The sequence below is a fragment of the Pseudopipra pipra genome, chromosome 1 (genome assembly GCF_036250125.1).
Source record: "Pseudopipra pipra isolate bDixPip1 chromosome 1, bDixPip1.hap1, whole genome shotgun sequence".
NCBI classification, from domain to species: domain Eukaryota; kingdom Metazoa; phylum Chordata; class Aves; order Passeriformes; family Pipridae; genus Pseudopipra; species Pseudopipra pipra.
Genome location: NC_087549.1, coordinates 23,081,219 through 23,104,086, shown reverse-complemented (window position 1 = coordinate 23,104,086; position 22,868 = coordinate 23,081,219). Strand labels below are relative to the sequence as shown.

The following is a 22,868-nucleotide window of genomic DNA, read 5'->3' as shown; positions in this document are numbered from 1 at the left end:
TTAAACGAGTAATAGAAAAGTTTAGAGTCCTTAAAGGGGATTGCTTCCATAAAGTATGTTTATTTCATAACTTTATTCCATTATTTTTTACATGTGTTACTAAAGTGTTTTTAAGAAATTTTCAAAGTCCTGTATAGAAGCTTTGGCAATCTCTGTACAAAACACCTCATCAGGCAGGGATACCAGCTGGTCCAGAGAGATGTAACTGGGTTGTGCTGGGTCATACTGGGCTCTTCCCAAGAATGCAAGAAACATGTGCCTCTCTCTGATTCGTAACAGCTTTGAGTTGAAAACCTAAGAAAGAAAAAAAGGGAAGCAATTTTTAGGCTGTCTAAATTTCAGACTACAAGGCATCTAAAATAAGAGCATTTTTTAGACCAACTGAAGATCTAGGAAGAAAACAAATCATTTGCATATTTTCTTCTAATTTATGTCAAACACCAGATAGGTTACATTTATATATAAATTACCTAAACTCTGAATGCCTCAATACAATACACTGACCTACATACACAATCAGACAGATACAACTTTCAAGCACATTAGGTTTTTTACTTATATATAACAACTATATTATTTTTGTGTAATCACAGCCAAGGAAGTGGAGAAGAGATATTCAGAAACAGGGAGCATTCTCCCTATACTATCAGAAGCATTTATTGTTACAGACAGACTCAGATGAGCATTGTTACAAGGAAGAAATGAACAGGTGACCACATGGCATAATGTGAACCAACAAATGGCACAGTGGCAAGGGAAAAGGTGAGTGGCTGCAACTGCTGTCATAACACAGCTAAAAGGCAGAGTGTGGTGGTTCAAAACAACTGCTTGTCTTCTGCTGCACTGCAGTGCCTGCCTTTGAAGATACCTGCCACAATAAAAATCTAGACAGTGAAAGGTGAGAACAATGGTAAGGGAAACATCAAAGAAATCAGCAGAACATCTAAAAAGAGAAGGAAGTAGAGAAGATGAGATGCACAGTTAAGTCTTAAAGGCAGACATCTAACTGCATTTCTGAGCAGTACTACTGCAGAGAGAGTGGCTAGAGAGAGGATAATGGTGAAAATATGAATGCTACAGCAAGCAGAGATTTTACTAAAAAAGAGAGACTACATTGATGAAAGGATTTCACAAGGATGCAAACTAATTGAACTAGGAGAGAAACAAAACTACTGTTCCTCCTCCGCCTTCCTTGAATTTTAAGAGAGTGTCAGAAGACAGGAGAAAAAAATTTCACCACCTTTTGTGGAGTTAGCTGATAGAAAGAATGGTTACAAGAACAGCTGTAATATCAGAGAGCATTTGATGAAAAAAAATCCTGTATACCTCTTATCTTCAGCATTATTGTAATTTGGGATAGAAGGAAATACAGATAGAGACATATATACATTTGTAAATGCACAAGTTAAAGGCCAGACCACCAGACTGACTCGCACTAACCATATCCTGAAACTCGCAGTTTTTGAGGATGAAAGGGAAGAACAGGGAAGAGAAGTGACTGTGCCAAGAACAAGGAATAGAGGTCTCCACTTACCCTTCCAAAGAAAGGGAAGAAAAATAATGAGGTGAACCACAAAGCTAACAATAAGACAACTGAGAAGGAAATGAGAAAGACCTGTGGTCACTTATGTATCAAGGAGGGCAAAACTGACACAGATTGGAGTTACTGCAAGCATCCTCCTTAAGTAAAGATATATTAAACAGCAAGAGAAGCAATCAAAATCCTGGGAAGTAGTTTTATTTCCCCATATAATTTTGGCTTTTTAGCCAGTTAGATTCTCTACCAGACTTGCTTTGTAAGAAAATTAGTTCAGAAGCTGCAATTTGTCCTTTCACTCTTACCTACTAAGAAGCTATTGTGACTGCATGTCAGCATTGAATGAAGTCACTACAGCTTTCAACTTTTAAGAGGAAATAACAGTAATGAGGAGATAGAAAAAAATTAGTAATCAGGGAACCAATCTATTTTCAATCCTGTGATATTTTAGCAATTGCCACAGCAATAGGAACACCAATGAGAATCGGAGTGCCTAATGGACAGAATTTCTCTTCTCTTTACACTCTTTTCAGATCCTAAATCTCTAAAATTAGTTTTTTAAGTAGACAAATCTGAAAGAAATGTTTATATGTATACATGTTATCTAATGAACAGATCTTCTGCATAATCAGTCTTCCCTTGTGTCTCTTAGGTAAGATTTCAGGACAAGCAAATTCCTAAGCAGGCAGTAATCTCTCTTGCATGAATCCAGAAGAGATAAGCATGACTACCTCTGTTGAAAACGTAAAAATTCACAAGACTGGGGTTAGTGATGTAACGTGTCAGGGGAAAAAAAGTAACACTTCCACACTGGAATCCTCCATGGTTTCTGAATTGCCAATATAAGTTGTCCCAGTTACAGTAAAAGTCACAGGCAAGTTGAAGAATTCACACGTGAATTCACTGCATACAGTGAGGCTCCACCTTCAGCACCATATTAGTGAAGTGGCTGTGACAAAAGCACCTACAATTTATTCCCAGATTAACAACTCACCTGAGGAAAGTGAGTAAGCATGTGGTGGGGAATGCCCATTATGTTGTGTAAGTAGTCAAATGTCTGTCTGAGCCTCTTTTTACTTGCGGTTAAAATCTTGGGGGTTTTATACACTATCTGTTGAATTTCACTGCGTTGAAAACCAAGTTCAATCTGACAAACCTGAAAAAGAGCACAATTTTACCTTTACAAGTTAGCTGCAGCAAACTTGGCTTATTTAAATGTCCACTGAAATAAACTGATGTAAAATTCTTCTACCCTTTGTCACACAGCAACAAGAATGCATCCCACAATAATATCCACCCCTTCAGTTGTTCTGAAGTCAGACAATGCAAGTTATCATTCTGGATTAAAGTGTAATTTGTTTACAGAGTATCCCCAAAGTAAAGATGACTTCTGTGAATGCTATGTTTTTTTCAGCTTGTCTGAGATATCAACAAAAACCAGTGTCTACATATGCGTGGCAGTCACAAGCATAAAAATTCTGCCCTAAGATCCTTCACCAGTTTCAATACCAAGCTGTCAAAAGACTGACTTTCTTGTTGTGGAGCTGCTGAGCTCTGTAAAACACAGCCGTGAAACATTACTTCTTTGCTAATGTATCCAAGTTACATTTTTTATAATAGGGAGTATAATTTCAGTCCTGTAGTCTTCAGCTGAAGACTGTTGGAACCTGAAAGAGCTGTGTAGAATATGCAGTGTTATCAACTTGTTTTAGAGTTCAATAATGTCTAAAGTAAGATGTCTTTTTCAGAGACTGCCTTGACTTCAATTATGATTTCCCAAAAGGAAAACAAAACACATTTTTTCAATAAAATCATAAGCACTCCTCCCAGATTGCAGAATGGCAAGCAGTTCATTGAGTTGTTGAGAAAGGAATTCAGCATACAGGAGTGTCTGGTAACTCAGCCATTTCTTCTGTCTTCCAGTGACATTTATAAGCAGCTTGTTTCCAGCCATGAAGCGGGTATGCTTGTCAGTCAACATAACCAGACTTTTAAATCCAACCCAGGTACTACTTCAATTGGCAAAAATGTGGTGCTTTTCGTTTGTCCAGTTTGATGTGCCAAGACTCTTTTCCAGAATTGCTTGGCAAATACAAAGGGAAGGGCTTAGAAACTGGTTTTGAAGATACCTTAGGACTTACAGATCCTCACAGGGAATTGCTTCGAGAGGTGACTACAATCAGGTCTTTTAAATCCTGGTTTTTCCTTATCTGCTTTATAAATATTTGTGCATCACACAAAATACCAATCAACTAAGACAGCATTCAGGCATGAAAAGAAGTGTTTGCATTCAGTAGTATCTTCCATGGATCTGAGTTGGCAGTGGTAAGATACACAACCTGATAAGACCAAATGTTAAATCACTGCAGATGTAAAGCTGGGCCCACTGTAGGGGTAATTGTGACAAGAACCCTGACCTTTTATCTTCTACTCTGAAATGGAACAGCTCCCTCATGCCAGGACCCGTGAGCTCAAGTGTAAATTGCTTTGACTGCACTCAGTTTGACAGCAAACATATTTAATATTCAGTAACTCTCTAGGCCACATATGCTAATATTCTTACTGTGTAAGTCTCAGCAATATTCAACTTATTCTATATTATTCCCACAATAGGCAGTGGTAATGCAAGCTGTCAGGTTTTACTATGTTAATCTCTAATCGTGCTGGATGAAACCTTCAAAGGATGGAACAAATAATAATCCTTCAGATCATTTATCATGGGGTATCTTTTGACAACCAGTAGTTGTTTCTAAATAACAGTCCATTCAAAATGAAGGAAATGACCTGATCACTTCTGAACTGGTGGTACATGGTTTCAATTTCCAAGTACTGCCCTCCCACCATCAGTTTAGGACATACAGGTCTGAACCCAGATTCTGAAACCGAAATATCCAACCTCCTGAAAGGCTAGAGCTTCTAATTACGAGCAGATTTCAACAGTGAGAACCTAAAAATCCTACCTCTCTCTCCCTCTCTCTCACACACATGTTAAAAATAAATGCTATTTATATATATACATTTGGTAGATAAACAAGATAGTCACATAGAACTGAGAATCTTAAAAACACATTCATTATAATATACTGAATCCCTAGCCTGTGGAAACCATGTTCATTAAAAAGAAAGCACTATTAATTAGAACAGTCTGCTACTTTCCAGTCTCCTCCCTTACCACACACACATTTCAGATTGCAAGATTTCTAATGTTTAATAGTTTCAGAGCAGTGAGTCCGTCTGAAAATTATACATTTTAATTCACAGTTATGCATTATAGGATAATGGAGTTTCACAAATTGTTATAATACATCATGCTGTTTGGCCTCGATGGCTTTACAGCACAATAATTAAACCAATACACAGTTACATTTTCAAAAGGGAAAGGAGTCTCTGTGGGTTTGAAGTTATTTACCCAACAGTTGTTAATAACGACCATCTGCTATCAGACAATAGGTGTCAAATGCACATTTTGGCAGACTAGCTACCTGCCAAGAGGAAAATAATCAACTGCACATTTCTTGCTCCTAAATACTCATGGACAGCCCAAGTTAGCAAAAACCCGTAATAATTAAGGGGGGGGAAAAAGAGGGAATGTTTTTCTACTCATAAAACAGGGGTAACAATTTGTGTCATCAGATAGCAACTTTTGGCAGGAGGACACTGCATCAGAGTACAAGACAATAAGATACTGCTCCATGTATTCTATACGCTTGCAAGATACAGAGGAAAATAAATTTTTGAACAAAATCCTCAGTTATTTTATATCTCCACTAAAATTATTTCGTTAAATACTTTCTGTGCATGAGTCTCCTCTAGGAATTTTATCTTCTGACAACTCTTGAACTATATGGATACACAATACACTTTTAATATCTATTCATAAACTCACCTGAAGATTTTCTTTTACAGGTTCTAATTTGCCAGTCAGTAGCCTTGGAAGACGAACTACCAGGTCCTTTGTCTACAATTAGGGAAAACACAAAAGGAGTATTACTGAAAGCTTGTTTGTGAATTCATTTGTGAAAGAAAGATCTCATATAAACTTTTTTTTCTTTTTTTTTTTTTTGCAGCCGGAAGAGGGATGCAATTCATTTTTATTTCTACACCAAGGAGGAGTTTGTATGAAGCAGCAGTATATTAAGATGCAAAAAGTTACTCAAATGGAAAACAAAAAACAACATAGGTGTTGTAAAGCAGATGGGAAAAGGGAGTAAAAGCATGCGTCAAAAGCATGCTCAAGAGCTCTATCTCTCTCATTGCTCAAACTATTTCTTCCCATCTTTTTAAAGAAGTTAACAACACACTACCCAATAAGGCTATAAAAGGATTTTTCAGCTCAGTGGAGTTTGTCTAATTCAGGATCTGGTTAGACCATGGTATAATGGCAATACAAGAAATTACTCCACGTCCCCTAAGCCACGTAATCACTTGTAATCCACCCTGAGCACAAGGCAGTGACTAAACCCTTTTCTGGGGAGGTCTCTTACCTCAAGCATAGAACGGCCAGCAACAGGCACTGTGACAGCTATGACTGTTCAGCTGATAGAAGCCAGCAAAGCAACCCTGATTCCACTTGGAATTTGACATTCATTGCAATCCTCACCTACTGTAGGAAACACCTAACACTGCCCACTTATTCCAAGCAAGTCCAGCTACTGCCTCCCCTGAAGATCCCAAAGCAGAGTGCTGAATGCCTGCTAAGCACAAAGCGTGGTACACAGTCACAAGCAAACCCAAAGGTTACCCATGGTGAACTGAGTGTATAAGTTGGCATTTAGTTTGATATGATATAATATTCACAGATTAGACAATTTTTCAATTATGAGTTAAGTATTTTGCAGTATCTTGAGGAGATGAAGAGAAGCATTTAATTTTCCAGAAGTTATAAAAGGTGCTTGCTGTTTCAGTAATGAATTCAGTCCTCTAACTCACCTCAAGTAATAAAATTGGACATATGCGTGCTTGTTTGTAAATAATCTGTAGCGAGTCATCTTCAAAACCTGTACTTCAGGACTTCTGAATGTTAGGTGTCTGTATCACTTCCACAGGCAGTTAAAACCATGTTACCCTCTTGTAACCCTCTATGTTCTCATGGTAACGTCACTGATGTTTGTGGATAACCTCCAAACACTTGAAATATTCATACTGCAAGCCCTTACAGTTGTTAATAAGAAAATAACTAAAGACTTCAGTCTTTACCTTCTTTACACTGAGACCAAGTTCATTTTTGAAGAAACCCAGTCTGTTATCCAGTCTTTCCACTGAAAACAACAGCAGATATGGAGCTCTCGAGACCATCTGAGCAATTTCTGACTTACCAAATTTTTTTGATTTTAGGTAAGCCACTCTAGAAAGAGAACAAAAACAAAATAAAATCCAGTGATGAAAATTTTATTGCCTCCATTTATTCAGTACTGCTTAAATTCCTCAGTGATATCTTATAAATGGACAGATGTTCAAGCATTAACATGCAACCCTGCCAAAAATAATTAGGATGAATTCTGCAGTTATCGTAAAAGCAAAATACCCTCCCTTCCAATTAATTAGAAGTAAAATAAACCTCAGAGCAGAATGTCAATACTGAAGACAGATTTTAATTCCTTCCAGCTGTACTTAAGCAGATAACTATGTTAACCTAAATTTAACTACCAGCCTGTCTCCTAGATTGCAAACACATTAATAGATCATCATAGGGTATGGACAAGAAGATATATACAGCTTTTTGCTATTTTAATGAATTCCATTTCTACTGCTGAAAGAACATTGTACTATACCTCATACATCCCTGTTTTGCCAATAGCACTGGAGTAGAAATACCCTACAACAACATCATGTGTAGAGACATTGTCCGAAAAGGCATCTCTAGATTAGCTGAAGTTACATTCGTTGCAATAGGTCGCTACTTTCAGTCAGTGGTCCAACGATTAAGTAACAAATATCTGGTCATCGGAAAGGAAAAGGAGCTGACTAAAGTTTTTATGTTTAACAGAGCTTTCTTGCTTTCCAACTCAATACTTTTTCCAAACTTTGTTAAATTCAGTGAATGTGAAATCTTATTTCAAGTACTACTTGCAGTAGATGATTACCATACACGATTACCAGAAAAAGGAACAAAGGAGAGCCAGTACAGCACATAAAGAGAGACACAATTAATCCATGTCTCCATCTACAAAACAACTGAACTACAGTTTGAAGAGATTTCCTTTGGTTATAGATGAGAGTATATGGAAGTATTTTCTGTCAGATGAAAGCACATAAGAATTGTTTTTATCTGGCAGTAATTTAGACACTAAATGGATTGCAGAGTATTCTGCAGAAGCAGGTATTCAGCAAAAAACAGGCTCTGTGTTAAACCACATCTTGTGCAGAGAAAAAAAAATTACCTTCCAGTCACTACAGCCTCCCTCTTTCCACAAACCCTCAAAAATGAAGTCATCACAAGCCAAAAAATGTCCAGACAGAAGATACAAGAACAAGCTCTAGATGACCAATTCCCGATTGAGCAGGCACCCCAACAGAGAAGGTAGCAGCCTAGGCTCCAGACAGTGCCGATGGAACTGGCTGCAGAAACCTCAAAGACAAGGAAAGGTTAAGAGGGGGAGAAAATCAGAACACAACAATAACCACCTGGCCCTTCAAAAATTATCCCATTATGTTTCAAATGCTGCAGCTTGGCTACACTACACTTCTTCCATTCATTTTTTCAAGGACACAGCTGCCAATCATCCCAGAAACACAGCTAAATGAGCAGACGAAAAATAAAATCTTTTGGCTGTCCTGGCTCCACTTGTTTTCTGGTAACAAGTCATTAAGATTCACACCTGAAGCATTTCTTCACATTCTGGAAAGGCAAGAAACTTAAAAGAGGGATGGCAAGATTGTAATAACCTGACTCCAGAAACTGGTATATTAAAGAAACACAATCATCCAACTTGGCCAAAGTTTGAGATACATCTGTGAGTGTTGGCACCAAGGTTAGCCCTCGTTCTACTACAGGGGTCAGCAGTTCTATGTAGCATGTTAACAGTTTTAAGTCATCATTAACAATAACGTAAAACAAAGCATCTGGTGCAGCTGCAGTACAGACACTGATTTGCAACTGTCAAAATTGTTATGAATTATGGAATGTTTTGACTTTTATGATGTTTATCTGAAGTCAAATGCCAAATCTATTGAAATTTGTGTTTTGTTTCCTAGCAACGTGGAATCCATAGCAATAAAACATTCCAGAGTGATGTAACCAATACCATGTCCATCTGCACTGAACTGTTTATGCAAAGGTGATACTCAGCTTTCAAAAGACAGCTATCTGAGACACATTCACTTCACAGCCTTCACAGCACACTTGCTTTAAAGCTTGCAGGAAAGCACTCACCAGTGTCAAACTTACTGAAGAATTGTAATGCAGAAAATTAAGGAGAAATTGGACTGCTCTGTTCAGACCCTACTTGGCAAATTTGCTTTTCAGTGCCACAGGACTGTCAATGAAAAGCAAATTTGACTTCACAGAAGTGTCAGGATATTTATCATAGCAAAAAAAAATACTCTTTTCAGCAGAGTATAAATAACTCTGATATCTAGACTCAAAACTACTGCTGAAAAATTACACAGATTCTCTTTGGATATTGTTTCTGAAAGGCCACTTACTGAACAGGAGGTTTGAAGAACAGAGAAAAAAGAAGTCAGGTCTATCTTATATATCCAGATCATGTGCTTGTTTCCAAATATCTGTACTTTCAGATTTCTGTCTTGGACAGCTACTACATGCAAGAGCCAAGCAGACAGACTTTCTTTTCTGGAATTTTTAAATACTGAGAAGTTCTGAGTTCATTAAAAAATGCATGTACATTCGCACACAAGTTCTTCCGAAATAAACTGTTGAATTTGAAGTAATGTTAAGAATAAAAGTCCATTTTAGGGACCGAGGAACAGTGTAGGGCCATAAAGGTGTGAATGAAAACACACACACAAATTAGTTCATTGTAGTCTTGTGTTCAGTCTGAGCTGGACAACAGGAAAAAAGAGTGTCGCCAAAACCTTCTGCTGCTATTAGATGTCATCACGGAAGAGATCTGGTCTGCTTCTTTTACTGCAGAATTTACGAGGCAGATGTAGCATCCAGAAGAGTGGGTTCAAATCGTGACTAAAGAGGTTAATATATTTCTACAAAGCCTCAGGGACTAACATTTTGGAATCCAAGCTGATGCAGGTAAAGCAAGTGGCCTAGGAGGGCAAGCTGCTTCCTCTGTGGCAGAGAGATAGGGATGGGCAGTAAAATTTTTTAATGGTCAGTTTTCAGGCAGATCAAGGTGTTGACTTGACTTATGATATCACCACACGTCAGTGCCAACAGATGGGAAGGCACAAGAACAAGGAGCCAGGGATTGAGTCAGAAAGGAAGCAGGAGGCAACACACGATCATTCAGGCAAGGTTAAGCCATAGGGGAAAGCAGATCTTCAACGCAAGGGGCTTAACACCCCGCTGCTGTTTGAAAGTCTTACCTGGTTTCTAAAGCTTCCAGATCTTCACCAAGGATGTAGGGATTTTTGGTCAGGAATGGTCCCAGCTGATTGTCTTCTACACCCACATCCTTAAGAAACAGAAGTATTTTTCTTATATCTTTTTCAAAGTCCAAGGTCAGTAAGAGCTGACCTGCCTTTTGACGTTTTTCCACTTGGGATAGGTCAACTCCTACAACAAACAAAATTAAAAATTGTTTTAAATAAACTCAGACGTTACTTCCTGTAAATGTTTCACAAAGGCACGTTGGAATTTACAGGACTACTCCTTTTTTTGCACTGATTTGGCATACTTTAATTGTTCAACACAGCAAGGTCATAACACCTTGTATATTGTGGAAAGATTCCAGATAAAACAAGCAGTCATTTTAGACACTTTTGCTGAGTTTATTTTTTGAAGGAAGACATTTGCAGTGAATCCTGCATGTGCCATATGCTCTTGTTGCAAAGAAATATGTGTGCAAGAAATTCCCAACTCCATTATACAAGGGAAGAGAACAATTGTGCAGTGAAGTGCCTTTATATACTGACTCACACATAGTAATTTGTTACTACATGGGGCCAGATTCCCCCCTCTCAAATACTTATTTCTCCAACCTTCTTCTAGTGTTCCTTGGATGTTTGGGCAACAAGGAGGTGGCCTTGAACTCAGATATACTTGCAGTCCAACTGCTTTTTGATGAGAAGGAAGGTTCTTTTCCATCCTTCACTCTTGCCTCTAGTTTACTGTGCCCCACTTCTAAGGTTCTGCACAGCAACCACTCTCCTTCTTTCCAAGGATGGAGAACTGCATTGTCTTTTGCAGCAAATTAAAGCAACCTTAGCCAGCCCAAAAGAAGAGAGACCAATTAAGTTACACAGAGTGTTCCCCACCTCCAGAAGCTGTGAGAGATGCCTCCTCCTGGCACCCAAAGCACTAAGGGACTAAAACTAGCCAGCTTTGTTTTCAAGAAATATGGCATTGCTATTGAGTGACACAGTCCCCTTCTTTTTCCATTTACTCTGGATAATATTCTGCTGCTTTTTGCCATTAGTCACCATTCTCTCTTTCAAGTTTACAAGGGAACCAGTAAAACACAAGAATCTCCAAAGCTCCAGACATAGGCAAACTACACAAATAAAATCACACATACCTAGGTGGACAAGCTTTGCAAGGGTTTCTGAATGATCAACATAATCTCGGAGCGTGGTAGACTGAAAGGGAAGAATCGGTTCTGCGATGATCTGTACAGCTTCTTCCTCAGAAATCTCTTCCAAGGCAGATGAAGGTGGGATGTCATCCCAATCTAAGAAACAAATGTGGATGACCCAAATGCATTTTGTGAAAGACAAAGCTGCTCCCACCAAATGCTATACAGATCTCCTAAAATCCAGTTCAAAATGCAGGAACACTGTGCATGAGATGAATATTCAACCTATTATTTGAAAACATAGACTGTACTCCCAGTTTTTCCCTCTGTTCCATCTCCTTGTCACTGCTCATCAGCTCTTGCCCATGTGTCCAAATCAGTGTAGTACCCAGCCAGCCTGCCTTCAGTCTGCAAATCACATCACCTTCTTGAAAAAGAATCTCCTTTCATGTCTTCACAAATGCATTCTTGCCTGATCATATGCAGAAAAAAGGCTACCGCAAAGATTATTTTTCATAACCTGACAAGCCCACTATTTTATGCCTCTTTTGAATCTGATGCCTGAAATATACTGAAAGTTAAAACAACTGCATTTCACAGCCAACTCCAACAAAGCTATCATGTCTTATCCATTACAGAATGGCTGCTGACTGCCACCACCATTAACAGCAAAAGAAATCAAGCTCACTAAGGTTTCAAAGAGAACATTATTATGCTTGTTTCCCCTTAAGTGTTTGATGTCACAGAGCTTAGTGTCCTTTAAAAAATACTTCTATAAATGGATCTATTCTTCCACTGACAGGAGCTCACAGCAGCTAGATTTACTGTTTCCAGGCTGGCTTCTAGCATCTTCCTAAATTATCAGATTGATTATTGATCAACAGCCCTGATTATAAACTCTTCAGGAAGGGGGTTTTCTGTCCCTTGTACCTTTGCACAATGCCATCCTAGAGACTAGGGTAACACTCTTCCATGTCAAGAAAACAAAGACACACCAGAACTACCAAGACAGATTCCACAGTAAGTAGCATGATCCTAATGTTTCAGGAAGAGCTGCACATTGTATTTATCTTCTCTCATCTCCTTTCCTCAGGAGACAGTTGGACGAGCATGTCTCGTCAGAGCAGTGCTTAAAGCAGGCTTCACACTGCTGCCTCCTGTTGTCGTTCCTGATCATTCAAACGGCTGTACTGCATGAGCTGCTTCAGGCGTGGACTCCCCCAGCCTTGTTCAAAAAAAAACCAAAGAAAACACCCAAACCAATCCCCTTAGTTTGTATCAGCAGGTATGTGAGGGAAAGGCAAACGCTCAACTGCTGCAGGTAGATTTATCAAAAGAAAAATCCTTCAAATGGCAGCTCCAGACCTACATTTCTACCCAAAACATTTTATCTTCATCTCACCTTAAAGGTATGCTTTGGATGCCACGGTGACCACAAGAATATCTGCATTAACTACGGGGCTAAAACCAAGTGAAAGTCAGGAACTCCAGATAAGTGTTTTAGATAAACGGGCCAAGAAAAAAGAACCCAGCTGGAGTTAAACCACAACATACTGAAACCATGATTTGAAGATTCGGGAAAAATGGTATCCCTTAAAACCTCTTACCTTCATTCAGTATTTTTGCATTCAGATCAGGTAATGTTTCTACTTTTGCTTGTTCCTGTTTTACTGGTGAAGGCAAATTACTTTCCAGAGGAGAGAAGGATCCATCCTTGGCACTGTCGGGCGCGAAACAGCTTCCTACAGACGCATGCCTGCATGCCTGTAGTCTCCACAGAACACCGTCCTTTCCGGCGGGCAGCAGAGCCAGAGGGGCGAACTCACGGCAGGTCCCTGCGGGGCTTCCCCAGCTCCTCAGCCTCCGAGGAAACCCGGCAGCGGGGGCCGCGTTCAGCAGGCAACACCAGCGGGAGGCCTGCCGGGCCCACAGAGCCATCTCCACCTCAACACAGCATCCTGCCGGGAGAAAAAGGGCTGAGGGGCGGGAAAGGCGCTGCCTGCCTGGCCGCAGAGCCGGGAGCGCGAATACCCTGGGCGCTACAGCAATGGCTCACTACAAAGCACCAAGGAGAGGCTTTAAGGCTTTAAACGCGTGGCAAACGGAGGAGGCAAAACTGGGGAGAGAAGCCGGGTCTGAAGGCCACTGCCCGCCGTCCTGTACGACAGCTGTCCCTTTGGGAGCACGGGGGAAGCCCAGCCAGGACCTCAACCCTCTCCGCGGGACAGGGCCCCCTGCGCAGGGCCGTCACCGCACAGCGCCACAGGGCGGGGGAGGCTGGGCCCGGGCGCGCCGCGCTCGCCGCCCCTCGCAGGTCTCCCCACGCTGGCACCCTCTGCGTGTGCAGGAGAATGTGGAGACATCGAGAGACCATGGAAACACCCCCGAGACCCGCCATCACCTCACCTGCCCCGCTCGGCGCGGCCTGACCACGTGTGTGCCCCGCCCCCAGCCCAACCCAGGCGAGACCATCCGCGAGGAAAGGGGGGGGAGGGGGAACACACAGGCACCAGGGTGCTTCCCACCGCTTGCTCCAAGGGGGCGGTGTGACTCCACCTCTCCCCCTCCGGCGCTGCCTTCGTCCTTCCCTCGCGCGTGGGCGCGGCCCGGCGAGTTCCTCCCCTCCCCTGCCCTGCCTCGCCTCGCGTTCCCCTCAGCGCGGCGGGAGCGGCGCTGCCCCGTTCGGCCCCGCTCGGCTCCCGCAGGGGGACGCGGCGCGGTCGGGCAGCCGGGCTCGGGCCGCGCCGCCCTGCCCTGCCCCGCCCCGGGAGAACCCGAGCTGCGCTGAGACGAGGGGAGAAGAGGGGGCGAGATGGCGTCGTGCGTGGGGAGCCGGACCCTGAGCAAGAACGACGTGAACTACCGCCTGCACTTCCGCATGATCAACGAGCAGCAGGTGGAGGACATCACGCTTGAGTTCTTCTACCGGCCGCACACCATCACCCTCCTCAGCTTCACCATCCTCAGCCTCATGGCCTTCGCCTTCACCAGGTGCGCGGCCGCCACGACGATCCCCCTCCCCGCCCCCGGTGCTGGCGGCCCCCAGCCGAAGGGGATTCCCGGGTCAGGGATGGGGAGGGTCCGTGCCCGGCCCCAGGGCGGGCACGGGCAGCGCGGTCCCTGCCGGGGCCAGGCTGTCGGCAGGGCCGGAGCCGGGCCGTTCCCGCCGGGCGGTCCTGGGCCGGGTGTGCCGGAGCCCCGTGCGCGGGAGGCCCGTGTTTGGAGAGCGGGCATCCTCTCCTCCTTCCCAGAGCTGCTGTCCTCCCCACTGCAGTTCCTGGGAACTTGATGATAGTTTCGAGGCTCTCTGTTGAAGTCTTTATTAAAATGCATTTCAAGTAGTTGCCAAAAATGGCTTTTACTGGGCTATCAAGCGGCCCAGCAGTGACATCACTCAAGCAGATGATGTACAAGCGTGCAGTAGACGGGAGTGTTGTGTAGCATCATTTCTACACGGCACTGTCTGGGGCCAGTCACAGGTCGGCTTAGGCCCTGGCACCGATAGGATTAGCCACATCCTTTGCACACTACAGGGAAAGCTCTGTGGGCATCGCCCTTCTAGTCATTCATGGCAATACTGCTAGGAATGGACACAGTCTTTTTCAGGAGCCTTGTTTGAAAGCAAAGGGTGTAGCAGTGCAGTCTGATGAGTATCTTGCATGTTTTTCTAAGTTGTACATACTTGTTATTGCCTCCTACTGAATGGGGTTGTGAAGAGGATTGTGCAATCCTCCTTTGGAGTAAATTGTGCAGTCTGTAGGGAAACAGTGATCCCTGGGAGGTTTTGACTGAGTAGTGCATCATGTTTGGGGCTCATTTAAACTTTTGTGGCGTTGTGCGCACACAATTGCGGATTTCAATGGCCTTGTTGCTTAAACTTACCATTAGATGTAAGAAAATCAGGATTTATTCCTAGGCCTCATGTACAGTTCAGTGTATAATCTTGTATTTCATTCTTAAGAATCCAAATGTATAGTTTTTATTAGCTGTGGAAATAATGGCGAAGCCTGGCTTGAGCTGAGACAGAAGCATAAGGAAATGTAAAATAGTGTAACTGCAAATGGTCTGAGGAGTGCCTTTTCTTGTTTCATCTTATGCATAGCCCCAAGGAAGATATTTTTGAACACATCCCTTGTTCTACTTGGATCCCTTCTTAACTTCTAAATCAGAGACATGTTTCTGTGCTTTGCTACCATATTTAATTACAGATCTTGCTACAAGTGCTCCTCTTGTCCTGTCTCACCCCACACGAGATCACTTTTCCTTCCAAAGGGCCAATTTAGGTCAAACTTGTGAGTTAATAAGATATTCTCATCAAGACATAATTCTGAAGGATTAATGGAACCGATGGCTCACCTTTGGGGAAGGAATTTTGCCAATTCTTTCAAGCAGAGGACGAGCCAAGAGGGATTTCAGAACTATGGTGTTTTCTAGTCCCAAATAATACTGCTTTGCTTCTGGGATGTTGCATTTTTTTCAAGAGTACTGCTAGCTCTTCATTCCATTTGTTTTGTTAGCTTTCTAACTCCAGCGTCTTCAGTTTCATTTGCTTCCCTCTGTTTCTCTCTGCCTCACTTCCTGTGTTTAAATGCCAGTTGATTTCTCTTTATGTCTTCTCTGTTTCTCCTCTTCTCAGGTTGTGGAAGCTACTCAGATTTTGTTTTCTCCCTTTTCCCCCTTTTGCTGATTCCAACTATTGTAGGAGTTTCCTAAACCAGAGTGCTGCCTCCATGCCTTATTTGGGACAGTACCCAAATTGTATGCAGTCTTTGAGAAACTGGGGGAGGGGAGATATTTCCTTACGTGCCTACAGTGTGTGCTCCTAGGTCTGGTCGTTCTGCTTCCATCAGCTTATTGCCTTGAGTCTCCAGTGACTGTGTTCATTTTTCCACCTCCTGAATGCAAGGCACTGTAGACTTCCCACTAAGGTGTCACAAGTGATTCTTTGCTTCTCCTGTGCTGTCAGTTGTTCCGTAGCTCTCCTGGTCAATTTATTAAGCAGGGGATTTTCTATGATAAATTCATACTGATGTTGTTAAGTAAAATTTGGTTTTTCAGGAACTTCATCAGAGGAAATTTGCTTCCCTTAAAGTCTTTCTTGTCACTTCTGTACTTCTTTTGTGTCAGAGAAACTTGAAAAATGCTTTTCCCTTGTATATACTAAGCCATAATGTGGAGTTTCCCTTAGGATCACTGAGAGCAGCTGATACCATCTTTGAGCTGACAGATAAGGGTGAAGCTGAACTTCAGATAGCAGTAATTTTCAGGTAGCAATAATGATAATAATAATTTAGGAAAAGAAATGTGTGTTTCATTTCACTTGAACAAAGTGGGGAATAGAGGGGGTTCTGTTCTTTAAAGCACATCCTTCTAGTGGTTCTGACAATGGCTGCAGCTGCCTTGGTTATTTCCTGCTGAATGAGCCAGACACAGGCTCCCCTGCTTCTACTTTGCACCTTGGAGCAGAGGCATGGAGTAGCTGTAGCCTTCCCTGTCCTCCTCTACCTAGAGAGAGTGATGTGGCCTTCTCTGAGCCCAGAGGCAACCAGCAGGAGGGCAGGTGAGTGCTGGAGGGGATATTTTGTGGGATACAACAATAGGACTGAGAAAGGTGACAGATTAATAGCTGCTCCCATGAAGTTTCAACGGTTTGTGGAAGCAGGAGTAAGACCTATGAGGATGTAGGGCTGTTGTCTTTCATGTACTATTTAATGGAATTGATTAAACTGGATTATTGTCCATTTAGATTTGCTTGAGTTTATGGAAGATTTCTCCCCCACCTCCGCCCCCATTCCAAATTTAGTGTCCTAGCTATTTTTAACTCAGTTGAATATCCTTTTTTTTTTCTTTTTCTTTATGATGTAATAACTTATTAGTTGACGTTTTTGTAATGTGCAAGTGTAATGTAGTGCTCTCAAGAAAAGCAGGAGAGAGAGAAAGATTATGTGCTTCATTTTTTATTACTTCTTCTCTAAAAAGTCACAGAATTGAAATATGCCATGGTAAAGTGGGTTAAAATTGAGAGAATTCTCATCTGTCCTCCCACACAAGCATTAGAAACCTTGTTTTTACTGCATGAATGCTTATATTTCAAAATCAGCTTCAACATTTATGGGGCTAAATGAGGAGATGATTTAGCACATTTTCCCGATTGCAGCTCATTGTAATTGTGTCTTTCCTTTTGGCATTCCTCAAAATAGTTTTTTCAGGCAAACACTATACTAACTAGTGCACAGCAGTGAGTTTCTTGCTCTCACCTGTTCTTACCTGCTTCTGGCAAGGAGATTGGATGTCTGTCCCTTTTGAAATGTATCTGCAAGCCAAAATGAAATGCCTTTGCCACCAACTTGGAATGAAACACAGTTTAACACTGCATACAACATCTTTGGTGATTTTGGGGGTAGTGCCAATATGACTTGGACAGCTTTCCTGAAGCTGAGTAGTACTCAGAATCCTGATACGCAAAGGTGAGTCATCTCAGTTGTGCAACAATTAAGTGATGCGATCACAGTGTCACTTCTTTCTTGGCCATGATGAATTGATGTTATGTGACTCTCATTATTTGTTCTCTCTTAAAAAATAAATATTCATCCTCTTGGTGGCAGCCATGACAGCACATTTGTGTGTGTTATTTGCCTGCGTTAGAAGAGGAATATGGTTTTGTTGTCTGAGCCATCAGAGCCTGAGACGCTGGCTAGGAAGTGCACTGGATGGCATGAGGCTCTTGGGATTGCCAGGGGAGCCACGTTAAGCTCTGGAACCTGGGGTTTATAGCTGGTGTAAAGTGTCATCCTATGCAGCATGGCTGCTCGAAAATGCCTGGTAAATCTGGACTCAGCTGATTTAAAAAAAAATGCTGTGGGGAGTCCCAAAGGCCTGCAGAGAAACCATTCATGTTTAATGTATTTTACCTGCCTGACACAGTGCTTAAATGCCTCACAGTGATAAAAGCCTGCTCTGGAGCTCTTAAGGTTCAGTTTTGAGCAAAAGAGAAATAATTTGGCTAAGTGAGAAATATTTTCTACCACAGCAAATGTCTAATGTGGAGAGCATTTATGCTGTCATGGGTTCTTTACTGAACCATCCAGAAATTTGACAGATAATCTACCAGGAAAAGCTTTGTCCCTCTAAAGTTTGCTGGGAATTTTTTATTAGCATGTTGGGAATAAGTAAAGGAATACAGTTAAATAGATAAATTAATCCTAAATACATGAAAATTACCCAGATAGTAAAACTTTAACTTCTGTTGTAGTGGATGATACATTATGAAATGGTAGTTGTTCATACTATGATAGTCTGAAGTTTGTTTCTGTTTGTATTACTGAAGTATCCCAGAAGCTTTCTGCTGGTTAGAAGACTTGGGTGAGGGTTAATCTTGCTGCTATACACCATATTCTACCTGCCTAAAAAAGAAGAGCTTAGTCAAGTTTGCCTTGGCATTCCAAACTGAATTCTGAAGTCTGTCCTCTGGCCGTAATATGACAGTAGCAGAGATAATACCAGCTATTTTGTTCAGAGCTTTGGCTTAACAGATCTAGAAGCAAATTAATATTTTTCCTTGGCTCTATTAAGTTTTGCTATGTCTCTGTTACAGATTCTAAGCTGTATATTCATTATTTCCAAAGGGTGATTATAGTCGTTATTTCTGCCCTCTCTGCACTCACCTCAGGCATTTGGCACTGGGAATAGCAAAGGGAAATGAATTGCAAGTACCACCAAAACAGCAGAGAGAAACCTAGGAATTGCATCCAGGATTCCAGAAATTTTAGTTTAGGTCTGTTTGCTGTGTAAAAGTACTTTTGATGATGTTTCTGTGAACATTAAAGCAGGAAGATTTTCTCACCTTATTTTAAATTTAGTCATTGCTTCTACATAAACTTATAACAATGCTTATGGCTTGCATGTGTTGATTAAATATTTAACTCTCTTGTAAGAAAGGAACACCCAGAAGTGTAGTGTGAAAATCATTCAGTGGAGTTACTATCTTAACTGTTATATAATCAGCATGCATATTTTTTATATTTAATTTCCATGTAGTCTTTATTTGAATAATATATCCTCAGAGCCTTCTGGCTTCATCCTCATAATGTACTTGACCACTGTTGTCTGTCTCTTTAGGGATGATTCTGTACCAGAGGATAATATTTGGAGGGGTATCCTCTCTGTGATTTTCTTCTTTCTAATCATCAGTGTTCTAGCTTTTCCTAATGGTGAGTAAGGTTTACACAGTTTGTACTTCACTTTTTTTTTACATGTGAATTTCTCTTTATTGCCACTATATTATGATTTTTATTTAAATTTTCAGTGTACTTTTTCTTTACTCTTTTGAATTCCTTTATGTTAAGTCTAAAAATGTTTTGCAGTCATACTGAGCAGAGATAACAGTAAAATGTGTTATTTATAGCTTGCCTGTGTTTAACAGGGAAGTCAGGTTCTAAGAACTGGTGTCCTATTTGCAGATGTGCAGTTGCAGCTCAGATTGCTAAGTAATGATGCTAACAGACCCTTAAATAATGTCTAAAAGGACTCTGCCTCAGTGTTTTAACAGAAGTGTCATTGTGAAAATTCTCAGAGACAACACCTTACATACAGCACCTTACCAGAAGGTAGTGAAAGAAATGGTCTAAGTCATATTAAAATGCAAAACCAGAGTTGCTCAGTAGAAGGTTAAGTTGGACAAAAGTTTTGGTAGTTGTGTGAGGAGCAGAAAGTGCAAAAAGGTAAACAAGTTTGTGTGGCAATTCTGTGGAAGAAATGCTTCTACCTGGTTTGCATGTTTTTGTTTTTGTTTTTTTTTAATTATTTTTTAATTATTGCTGTCAGCAGAATCACGATTCTTGTGTCAAGTCTAAACTATCTCACGATTGGCAGCGTTCAGGAAGAAACCGATTGTGGTCAGGGCAGCTTTGTACTTCAGAGGTGGCTGTGTTTTTTCCATATGTTAAAAGTCCTTAATCCACACTTTTCACTAAGTATTCTCTGAAAAACTGAATGCCAGGGAAAAATGAGCTTTGTGCATACAGTGGTAAGCAGTCCTCAGTGTGTGCTGAAAATATTTTTCAGCCACTTCTTACTACCTAAATGTACGTTTCGTATTTAGAGTTTTTCCAGTTTCATCAGACTTACCTTCTCTGCTCTTCCTATTAACTGAGAGGTTTTTAATCTAATAAATCAGTTTGATCACTGGCTCTACAGTAAGGAATATGGACACTGGTAAGGAGCATAGGTATTTTACTTCTTGTCAGATATCTATGATACTCAGTTTGGAAGCTTCAGGAGGCTTCTTTGGTAACATTTCATGTTGGTCTGAAGGCTCAGCACCATGTATCTTTGGTAACACACAGAAATTGGTATTTTTTTACTTAATTGGGAGCAAGTTATGTGTGACCTGTAGTCTAGAAACCAGGTCAGGAGATCCCCAGGTGACACTTGAGATGTGGTGTCTGCTGAACAAACAGCATTCTACTGTTTTGAAAACAACTCCATAAAAATAGTGGAAAATTTTGTCTACACGCTAGTAATTGGCAGTCTCCTTTTTGTACTCCAAAATCTGCTATTACTTTTTTTTTTAACATAGCTGCCCCAACTTTCAGGTGTATTTCATAGTTTGATGGAAAAGTGATCTGTGCTCATACCAAATCTTCAGATGAGATATACTAAAAAATAAATTTTGTGTTTCTTATTGACTGGCTTCTAATAAGCTTTTGGTTTTACTGTCCACAGGACCCTTTACACGTCCTCATCCTGCAATATGGAGGATGGTTTTTGGTAAGTTTAAGATATGTTTTTGACTTTTCACTGCTTCTGCAGGATCTGCCATTTTCTGATAAAATATAATTATCACGAAACATAATTGTGCATCAAGCCTCTATGAAGCTTCTCCTGCATCTGAGCAGTTGCTTAAAATCTATTCATAGTTGTGTTTGGGAATGTCATTGTAATTACTGCGTGTCAGGATGGTGTAAACTGAATCATCAAAAAGAGATCATTCATTCTGATACTGTTTTAATCTTGTTGTGTTTGTGCTTCCTAATCTTCTTCCCCCATACCTTTCCTGCTGCCATCTCTTCCAACCCCAGAAAGGTTTGGCATTTTTATAGCTACTGCATACACTACCTGACTTCTAAATCCAATCGAGTAGGGTGCTGCTTTTCATTATTGGCAAAATATGCTCTTACTTTATATGCTTATTAAATTGTGTCATTGTATAGCTTAACATACCTTTATTAATATTTTAACATATATATTCATATTCTTAACTTATAATTTCATTAAAAGTACCTGTAAGTCGCGTTCGTAGTTTGGAAGATAGTTCTATTAACTGCAGAACTAACAAAGTGAAATCCTGCTCCTTAAATACCTGAATTACACAGCAAAACCGTAAGGAGTTTCATTTTTAAATAATTCATGGTTCACAGAGCATATCCTAGACTGCATATTTGCAGAGAATTAGGCACATCTGATTTAAAAGCTGATCTGTTTATTTTTAAGGATACTGAATGTTTCTCTCTCCTTATATAGCTAAAAATAAGTAGCCTCTCAAAGTAGCTGATTACTCATCTGTTGACATTGAGAGGGTATTGCTGACTAGACAGTACTAGTTAAAGAATCCTGCTTCTTGGAAGTTTGGGAAACTCAGGTCCTACTGCTCATTTGTGGTTTCAGCAAATGTAAAGTAAAAGGTCATTCTCAATGTTGATGCTGTCAGAGCTTGAGCCCTTGTACTTTTGGAAAAAGGCTGCACACAAAACCAAGAGCAACGTTTTCCGTGTGTAATTCTGCTTCTTCTGGCATGGTTCATTTAGCCATGCTTCAGTTCTCAGACCTGTTCAGTAGGTAAAAGGAAGCGTGTCCTCCACATTTCGAGATGCACCCTCACCTGTAGGCTGTGCTTCTTGCAGCAGTGTGACACTTGTTTATCTGATGTATTTTTAGGAGGGACTGCAGAGGACTGTTTGTGAGTACTTGAACAAAAGTTGCTTTCTAGCATAAAGTGGGGATTATTAACACATGAGTTCTGGTTATAGTTTAAAATACCATTTTAGAATTGCTGTAGTTTATTTTGGATGGCAGATACTAAGTTTATTTGCATTAATCTTTCTGCCTTTCATGACAAAGCTGCAGGATACGAGTAAGTTCGAGACTGTGGAAATAGTGTTTATATGCCTCTTCCAAATGTGCTCTTGGATATTGGTGAACCTGTGAATATTGTAAAGATATGCTCCCAACAACAGCTTCATCTACCCACAGGTCTGTAACCAGGACTCAACTTGTAACAAGTTTTTCTTTTAAAAAAAAAATCCATATTCAGGCTTTGGGAGGAGAGAACTGGTGCTCCCAAATGCAAGTGTTTAATAATTTATAATGGTGAGAAAATAAATAATCATATTTATCTTTAAAAGCTTCAAGCAGTGAATTTTCCAGCTCACAAAAGTAACTCAAACATGCATTAGTTTATATTTATAATTACTTTTTATTGCCAGCACAGCTCAGAATTGCCAGATGGCATGATTAAATTGATTTTTGTGTTGAAATCTGCATATAGGCATTAGACATGCATTAGTTGAGACCAAGAATACTTAAAGCAAAGAGACAGAGCTAATCCAATCTTGGATCCTAATGTATCTCTTACTAAAGAGCTTCCTGATTACAGACTTGTACTAGGTGTCTAAACTGATTAGACT

The 22,868-nt window shown here is 40.8% G+C and overlaps 2 protein-coding genes and 1 long non-coding RNA gene across 6 annotated transcripts in view; 2 read left to right on the top strand and 1 right to left on the bottom strand.

The window, feature by feature from the left end:
• Window positions 1-40: 40 nt before the first annotated feature.
• Window positions 41-13,696, bottom strand: MTERF3 (mitochondrial transcription termination factor 3). The gene is made up of 8 exons (XM_064648241.1): window positions 13,591-13,696; window positions 12,792-13,142; window positions 11,188-11,340; window positions 10,037-10,226; window positions 6,734-6,881; window positions 5,424-5,495; window positions 2,532-2,693; window positions 41-294 (listed from the first exon to the last, which is right to left on the bottom strand). The coding sequence occupies exons 2-8, from the start codon at window positions 13,120-13,122 to the stop codon at window positions 100-102; spliced, it is 1,251 nt and encodes a 416-aa protein (XP_064504311.1). The 5' UTR covers window positions 13,123-13,142; window positions 13,591-13,696; the 3' UTR covers window positions 41-99.
• Window positions 2,692-7,965, top strand: LOC135411078 (uncharacterized). Its single transcript, XR_010428980.1, has 2 exons — window positions 2,692-3,543; window positions 5,605-7,965. It is a non-coding gene; the product is annotated as an uncharacterized LOC135411078 (long non-coding RNA).
• A 102-nt stretch (window positions 13,697-13,798) lies between the features above and the next one.
• The window catches only part of PTDSS1 (phosphatidylserine synthase 1), a 30,921-nt gene continuing 21,851 nt past the window's right edge, over window positions 13,799-22,868 (top strand). The window contains exons 1-4 of one of the 4 annotated variants that reach the window (XM_064648228.1): window positions 17,477-17,651; window positions 19,303-19,394; window positions 20,908-20,952; window positions 22,303-22,315. In XM_064648228.1, the coding sequence (XP_064504298.1) occupies window positions 19,392-19,394; window positions 20,908-20,952; window positions 22,303-22,315 (61 nt within the window). In that variant the 5' untranslated portion in view covers window positions 17,477-17,651; window positions 19,303-19,391. Of the gene's footprint in view, window positions 14,176-17,474; window positions 17,652-19,302; window positions 19,395-20,907; window positions 20,953-22,302; window positions 22,316-22,868 lie in introns of those variants that run through there. The other 3 variants (XM_064648207.1, XM_064648196.1, XM_064648218.1) reach the window with 3 other exon arrangements.